The 8,463-nt window shown below is 44.6% G+C and overlaps 1 protein-coding gene across 4 annotated transcripts in view; it reads right to left on the bottom strand.

The window, feature by feature from the left end:
* The window catches only part of LOC127749622 (uncharacterized), a 75,140-nt gene that overhangs the window by 49,069 nt on the left and 17,608 nt on the right, over positions 1–8,463 (bottom strand). For 3 of the 4 annotated variants that reach the window (XM_052268489.1, XM_052268487.1, XM_052268490.1), the window contains exons 2-4: positions 7,074–7,106; positions 6,867–6,987; positions 1,239–1,466 (exon numbers count right to left, since the gene is read on the bottom strand). In XM_052268489.1, coding sequence (XP_052124449.1) covers positions 1,239–1,466; positions 6,867–6,987; positions 7,074–7,105 — 381 coding nt within the window. In that variant the 5' untranslated portion in view covers position 7,106. Of the gene's footprint in view, positions 1–1,238; positions 1,467–6,866; positions 6,991–7,073; positions 7,107–8,463 lie in introns of all 4 variants that reach the window. The other variant, XM_052268488.1, reaches the window with a different exon arrangement.

An 8,463-nucleotide genomic window follows, 5' to 3' on the forward strand; every position in this document is an offset into this window, starting at 1 on the left:
CAAGTTTTAAGACTGTTTGAAAACAATACCAAGCTGAAAACTGCGCTAGTTATATTGTTTATTCATTTTCAAAGCAGAAGGGTGGGTTGTAGTCACGATGCCGCACCGTTGCAGTCTTTTTTATGTGCAAGCAGGAGCTTATCTTACGGGCCGCAGTCCCCCCCCGAAACCCGAAGTTTGTTCAAAATACATGTAGTGACTTGACACCGGCACGCCAGGCCCCTGCCGAACAGAGTTGCCTGCGGAGCGAAGTGAAGCTGGTGACTTCGTTGGGCGGATGAGCGGGCCTGCTTGTAAACATCAATTTCTCACCTTTGAGTCGTCCGAACCTGGAAGAGGGAGAAACGCTCTCTCCTGACTCCAGAACTTTGCAGATGAGATATCGTTACATGATGTTGACTGTGTCTACCGTGATAATATCGATAATACATTTATAGAGTACAGTATTGATCTAGAGCGCTGAGCGGAAGTAGAAGAACAAACACGTCAGATGGAAAGGCAACCGCACTCATCCCCGCCTTCCCTCCACTTCTCCCCGGGCGCTCCCCCACTCCGCCCAGTGGAGAAGAGGGGCAAGGCGTGGGCGCCTTTCCACCTTCCGTTTTTAGCTCACTCTTCTGTTTAAAAGTTATATAAGCGTTGCAAAAAACACAACATTTATTTCTTTGTTTTGTTGTACTTCACAAGCTGCTTCCCTCCTTGGCAAAAAGATGGTTCATAGCAAGCCGTCACTCAACCGGCCCGAAGGCGCGTTTTCCGATAGAAGCTATATTACACCATGAAAAATCAGAAGGGATCCGCTTCGCTCCACCGGCAACTCGGTTCGGCAGGGAGCAGGCCTAGCTTGAAGTGCCGGCGGCGTTTTTGGGACGGGCCTTCGGCTTCGGCCCGTATCCCTTCTGATTTCTTAGCTTGTTGTTCTCAGCGCTCTAGACCAATACCCCATTTGTTACCCATATCGGAGCTCACTGTAAAACATATCTATAGCATTACCAACATTCAGCTATGGTTTTAAACTACCGAGTGTCCGGGTGAATAGGCCTCAGATCGGAGTGTTGCCTAGGCAAGCGCCTGAGGGCGACGGGGGAGTAGGGGGAGTTGGCGGGAGGGGGCGGCGGTCGCTACGTGAAATTTTGTGATATGTAATACAGTTAACAGTGAGGCCTGCCTGATCGATGGCGCTGTTTCTGGCCGTTGGGGTCGGACATTTGGCTCGTCTAGCCCGCTGGTCCACTTACTGATATGAAAGGGTTTTGAAGAGCCTCCAGATCCTTTGCAACGACAGACATGCGCTCCAGGGCGGCGCCCAGGGCTGCTCTGCGAAAAATGTAGAAGATCTGCGCTGTGCTGCAGCCCACGATGCCGGTCACGAAACGTGTGCCCAGGCTAGCAGCCAGGTAGGTGTTCTTTGTTAAGCAGTCCATGATAGCCAATGAAACGACGATGATGTTAGACGCAATCGACAACTGAGGAAGGAATTAAGAGGTAAGTGCACAGAAACCTGAGAAGAAAAACTTTCAGTCAAAGTTTCCCAACGAACAGTTCTGTCGTGAAGCGAAAAGAAGGGGGTAAGCCCACCTAGCACCATGACCTTTTAATCGTCTGTTCCTGCCGTCAGGTACATCGGAAGTTCCCAAAATGACGTTGTGAAGTAAGTTTTCAGTGCAAGTTAACTTATTCTCGGGATGACTTCAGGAACATCCTTTACAACGAACGGTGTTACACGATTAACAGGTCGTGGTGCTAGCTAACTAGACTTACCTCCTCCTGCTTCACGGCTGAATTGATCGAGAGGAAAGGCTCTGCCCGTGTAGGAAACTACGGTTTGCAGTGTTGTTGCAGATCGGAAAGGTCATGTAATGTAGAAAAGTCAGTAAAATTGAGTCCGCAGTCACTAAAATTGTATGTACAAGTTTTCGTGATTTAACGTAAAAATGTTGTGAAATGTTTCGTAAGAAATACATAATAAGTGGAAATATTTCGTAAGTGAAGTGTAATTTACGAAACTTTCCGTGAGTTTAGAAATATATTTTGGGGCGATAACGAATTGTTAAATGATAAAATCTGTCAAAATATTTAATAATTGTATTCTTTCTAAAACCTGTTTGTCATTTTACACAGTAACTCTCATAAAAAACCTTTGATAAAAGGTGAAAATATCGTAATAGAAAGTTAACAAAAGAAAACGTCGAAAACCACGATAACTTCTGTGATAGTGGTACTCCCTCTTTTACGGTCAAAAGCTATGGGGTTTTCACTGACGTGGTGCACTGTACACCAAAACCGAGGAGTGTGGAACTGGTCAAAAAAGTGTACACATGATTGTGTCTAGACAATCATTGTTTCACATTGTGTGTGATTGTTCATGATTGTGTCGATGATTGTCTCTGATTGTTTATAATTGTTGGGTCAATATTGAGACATAATTTTAAAAATTGTGTCATGATTGTGTCCGACTGTGTGTGATTGTGTCCGATTGCGTGTGATTGTCTCTTATTGTGTGTGATTGTCTCTGTTTCAGATGGTTGGATAAATATTGTGACATCTTTTGCAACATTGTGTCAGATTATGACCTCTGATTGTATGTGATTGTTTTGTGATTGTGTATGATTGTTTCGGATTGTGTGTGATTGTTTACGATTGTGTGTGATTGTTTCATGATTGTTTCTGATTGTTTTTCCCGATGTACACGTATTGTGTCCAGTTCCACACCCGTCGACCAAAACTACCCGTACAAAGACAAATTGTCTTCCACAAGGATCGCACAGTTAAAGTCTTACGAAGCAAAATGCCAAATGCTTCGTACCTACGAAGAATTTGCTCCCCACGAAGCGTCCAAATCCTTTGTATTACAAAGGATTTGGCATTTTTCTTCGTAAGACTTTAACAGTGCGGGTGACGGTGCCTACTGCCAAGCATGGCATCCAGAGCGCTTCTGCTTTTATGAGACGTAAATAAGTACGACTTTGGTGTTGGAAGAGTGGATCCTTAAACTCTGAAGGAAGTCTATTTGTTCCGCTTTTTCGCCTTTCCTCAGACACAAGTGTCTCCAGATCGGCCACACTATGGATCACAGTTGTGCCTGAGGAAAGCTTATGAAAAGCATGACAATGCAGACTTTCTTCTGACTTCGTAGATCTATTCTTCCTTCACCGTAGTCGTATAGATCCTTTAAGTGTTCCCACGGTCCCCCCACCCTACATAGCGCCGCGTCTCCTAGCAACGCGATCCAAACAAACCGAGGGGCACAGTCCGGCGGCGGGCAGAGCGGCGGTCCAGCGCGCTGGCTGCGTACCTCGGTCTTTTTGGGTCGCGTTGCTAGGCGACGCGGCGCTAGGGTGCGGGGGACCGTGGGAACACAAAAAGATTCTATGACTTACACCTACAGTCAGTTGCCCATATTCCAAACGAAATTTGTCGTGTTTTCTTGATAACTCCCGACTTATTAGAGATATGAAATTGGGCGCGGGAATGAAGAAACTAGACTCTCGGCCCTACCCTTTTCCGTAGTGCAAAGCTTTATAATACCTGACTTTGTTTGTCTGCAAGAGCCCGAAATTAAGAACAAAAGGTTCTTAATTTCGGACAAAACCGTTTCCCGCTCACACGGTAAAAACGAAGTCCCATATTTTGAGGGAAAAAGGAAAACTTTAAGGAAGTCAGTAACTTTGAGGGATCTTTCTTGAAAAATAAGAACTACCCTCAAAGTAAGTCACAAATTTTGAGGAAGTCCCTCAAAGTTGGCGTGGCTAGCATGACGAGCTGCTACGCCCACTTAGCTACTTTAGAGCTTTGTAGCAACTGATCAAATTTTCAGTTGGTCAAATTTAAAGTGATTCTCTTAGTTTTGGAGTTGCGGAACTCGTCCTGCAAAGTTTGATGCGTGTGCAATGAGAAGAAACGAAACTGATTTTTTGAATGACGTGTGCAAGGCAAGTACGTCTGAAAGCACGTAAACCAAATCTGGGAGATCCTCAAAGTTTTCCCTTTCTCCTTAACAAATGAGACATTGTTTTTACCGTGCCAGAGCTGCGCGCCGCCCCTCGCTGAGCCATTCCCAAAGGGTCAGCCAGGTGTCGGCGCAGTGCCTAAGGCAGATACCCCCGGCATTGAGGATTTACTCCTAGATGTTTTGATGTCGAGTTTTGAATTTTACTGCCTGCCCCGTCTTGAAATTCTATTATCAGCTTAGAGCTACAGATATTTCGAGATTTCCGGAAAGAAGTTTTCCTTCTCGGAATTCTTTTACAGTAAGGTTCTCAACCTCTCCTCTCCTTAAAGCCTGAAAGGAGTACAGTTGTGCCCCTAAATAGGCACTTGCCCAATTGAAGACCTTTGCAAGAGGACATTTCTCTGGAATAACAAAATCAAACATAATTAAGATCTTTCCAAAAACCACCAATTTACAAGGAGCCTTAATGAAGACGTTTTAAAGATAAACAAAAAATTTGAAAAAAAATCGTTGGTGTGCACTAACCAAACAATGTGGAGAGGTCTGCCATCTCTTCTTTCGAAGCTTTTTCAAGGACATCCATTTTTGTCAGAAATTCTGGTTCACTCTCGGTGAAATACTTTGCCCGATCTGATAATTTGGGCATGTTCTGCCCGAAGTTCGCTTGCTTATTGATTGTGTCAATTTCCACAGCTCTCTTGACATTACGCAGGCTGTCGTTAAGCATATTTTTTGAATTTTTCAAGCTATCTTCAAATTTAGCACGCTAAAAAAGTAAAATAAACTTATCAATTATGTAACAACCATAAAAACACACGAGCACGAATTTTTGCGAATGGGTTTGTTCATGTCAACAAGACTAACAAGAACTGATTTAATTACCTCTTGTTGGTCCTGTGGGTAACCCGCATAATTCATGCCGTAGTTTAGGGCTTGCTCTATGATCCAAATAATTGCGCAATAATAAGTTCGGCTCGTGTTGGCTGAAATATCTGCCTGCTTTTCAGCTATTTGGATGTACTCAACAATTCGGTGAGATCTTGTTAGTGACTGCCAATTGTCCAGTTGCCCCATAGCCGCATAGCCCAGTAGTCTAATTTTTGTCACAACTTGCTGGGCCAGGGTCTTTTTGGTAGTTGCCGTTCTCTCCGCTACCTCTTCTTTCTTCCTGGCTATAGCTAACGTTACTATGGGGTCACCTTCATCCAAAAGCGGGTAACCTAGTTTAAACTGCTAATAAACAAGGGGCCAATGTGTCTAACCATGTGTGTGGCGTCAGGTGTCAAGTAAGCTCATAAAATGAACGCGCAGGCCAAGATGTGTAAGGTAGAAAGATGTGCACGACTACACGTGCATATACTTACCCGTTTTTAAAATTCCGAACATAGTATAGGAAAATTGTCATCATCTAGTAAATTTCCTATACATGTGTTCAGGAAAATGTGCGTATCAGCTCGCCTACCAGACACGTATAGGAATTTTGACATACATTTAGAGAGAGTTTCCTTTACACTTTGCACTTTTCCCCCGTACACATCTCCCCAAATGGGAAGTTTCCTATACACTGAAAGGAATTTTCATTTCCGATACGGTGTATAGGAAATTTCCTGGTATGGTAGAATTCCTAACATTTTTTGTGTACGCTACGAACCCAAGTAATTTACCAGTCGCATGGAACTAGTTTTACCGTGTTGAAAATAAAGGTGTAATCATGCTTTATCAAACAACCCTGGTTCGAGGTGCCAGTTCAACGTTTTATATCTCTGTGGTGATCTATAAGAGTGACGTAAGTGCACTTCCGTCCGACAGTTGTTAACTGAGTTATTGCTTGCATAAAATTCTCTAAGTTGTTGCGCATCTTTTGCTCCAATTAAATCTTATCTATTCAAATTAGGGAGGGCTGGGTGAGCTCAGAAAATATGTCATAAGTCAAATTCTGGGCTCTTCAGTCAATGAAAGTGACGTATGTATACTTGCGCCACTATTTTAAGCAAAATTTTGTCGCAAGCATAGTTGCGTCACTGTAGCATATTTAAATTTGTCGTAATGTTGACTTGCGTCACTTGCTATGATTTATGTGAGTACTCTGAACACTGCTTCTCACGAAACAACACAAGTTACCTCTTGATGGTTTGGGTATTATCTCATTGTCTAAGGCAACGGGTTACGAATTATATTTATAATTTCAATATTTTCCATCAGCCTCAAACAAACAGTGGTTTTCTTTCAAACTAGTAGCTAAATCTGTCTCAATCGAGGGGGAAACGACTGTTAAACTTTGTGTCAGCCGGATTACAGATTACCCGGATTACCTCCGGATTACGTTGCTATTTCTCTAGGATTACCCCGGATTACCCGCAAAATTTTCTCGGATTACCTCAAAATTCCCCCGGATTACCACGGATTTTTTAGAATTTCCTCGGATTACCCCTGCCGGATTACCTTTCGGCTGTCAGCCGGATTACCTTAGTCGTTTCCCCCTCGGTCTCAATATGTGGTCAAGAATATATTAATTATGGCTTAGAGGCCCACTCTACTGAAAAGCATTCTCTAGAATTGTGGCGTAAGTGTACTTGCGTCACTCTTACAGACCTGCCTACCATTGAAAAGTGACGTAAAGTCAGCTAACATCTAAAATATAAGGAAAAATCACAATGTTTCAGTTTGGGTGTTTGCAAGCATAAATATCTAATCAAGATCAAAAGAAAAAGTTTTAAAACGTTTCATAGGGATTTTGGGGAACGTTTTATTTCTCTCCTGAAATTTTTTTTTATTGATATCGTCACTCTTATGGATCACCACAGATCTGTCAACACTGTTCACCCCACGGGCCCAGCTATCTTTTCACCAAACGCGCAGCGAGGAGATAAATTATCGTGGGCAGGTGGGGATTTTTTGACGAACGACCTCTTACCCACGTGCCATGCAACGCCATCCAGAGAAGCTTGAGTGCCGTGCGCCGCTGAGTCGGGGAGACCTCCTCGAGGCGGGTGGCCAGGAGTGCGCTCATCGTGAGCGTCTGCCGGGGCTTTCCACTGCTTGCCAACAGAAAGTTTACGACACTGTAAAGAGCAATAACAATATCCTATACGCACCGGGTTCATTAAGGAACTTTTAATACCTATCCGGTTTTGTCGTCCATAGGCACTTCATTCTGAAAATTAAGACAGGTAAAGTATAAGTGGACTATTTTTGAGGTTTAAGATAGGGCAAGGGCATGTCGCACTTTAAGGTAAAGCTTGGGTGTAACTGGAAAAGTCGAGTGAAAAACAGTAGTGTTTTTTTCCGCTTGAAATATAAATGCTAGTAAAGTTAAGAAAAAGCTCTACACTAATCTAAGTTAGCATGTTGCGGTTCTTTTGACATTTTACAAGTTTGTACATATATCAAGAATTCCGAGGCAAACGTCAGCAGGTGAGGCGTGTCCCACTTTCCCTACCGTCTCCATTTATGGACACGCAGCTTGTAAGTACCTCCAACGCTTGCATGAGGACGCTACGTTAAGAATGTTTTCAGATGTAAATTAAAACACATTGTTCAGTAGGTCGACCCCTTATTATTTTTTCAATCGACTCTCATGTGGGATAACGAGATAATTTGTACCACAGTTCGTTGGTCCACGAGCTGGACACGCATCTTGTAAGTCCCTCTAACACATGTGTGAGGACACAATTTTGCGAATGAATTTCTTAAAACAAATGTCCTAGATCTATTTCTGAAAATGTTCAAAATGCGATGTAGCCGCGATAATGCGACAATGATGTTACCAATCGTCGCATCGGTTTTCTTGTTCCCAGCTCCTGCACACGATTTTAACCTCGTTCCTCGGGTCTTTGGTCAAAACTTCAAAACGTAAGTAACAAAGCAGGCCCGCCCTTCCGCCAAACGAAGTAGCCAGCTTCACTTCGCTCCGCAGGCAACTCCGGCAGGGGCCGGCCCTGCTTGACATGCAGGCGGCGTTTGGTCAGGCCTGCGGCAGAGCATTGCAAAAAGGCCTCCTCTGACCGACCGAGCTGACCGACGCGCGGCCAGAGCTGGACCAACGCTGACCAAGGCGCAGTCAGCGGTAACCGCTCACAAGCCGCTCGCAGGTAAGAGGTCGGGAGAGGAGACTGTGTGGAATCGCCCCTCCTCACCTCTCACCTGCAAGCGTCTCGTAAGCGGTCACCGCTGACCGCGCCTCGGTCAGAGGAGGACTTTTCGCAATGCTCTGCTGCAGCTCGACCTATAAGTCACTATATATCAAACAAACTAAGGCTTTCGGGGGGAGGGGGGCTGCGACTAAAGATTAGCTCGTTGGACATGAAAAAGACTGTGACAGTACGACACCGTGACTACACCCTACCCTTCTGCTTTCAAAATAAAGAAAACAAGCAGGCCCGCCCTTCCGCCAAACGAAGTTGCCAGCTCCGCTTCGCTGCGCCGGCAACTCCGTTCGGCAGGGGCCGGGCCTGCTTGGCCTGCCGGCGGCGATGGTCGGGCCTGCGGCCCGACCATTTCTGTCACGCGAT

The sequence above is a fragment of the Frankliniella occidentalis genome, unplaced genomic scaffold, assembly GCF_000697945.3.
Source record: "Frankliniella occidentalis isolate FOCC.00 unplaced genomic scaffold, Focc_3.1 Scaffold70, whole genome shotgun sequence".
Taxonomy (NCBI): Eukaryota; Metazoa; Arthropoda; class Insecta; order Thysanoptera; family Thripidae; genus Frankliniella; species Frankliniella occidentalis.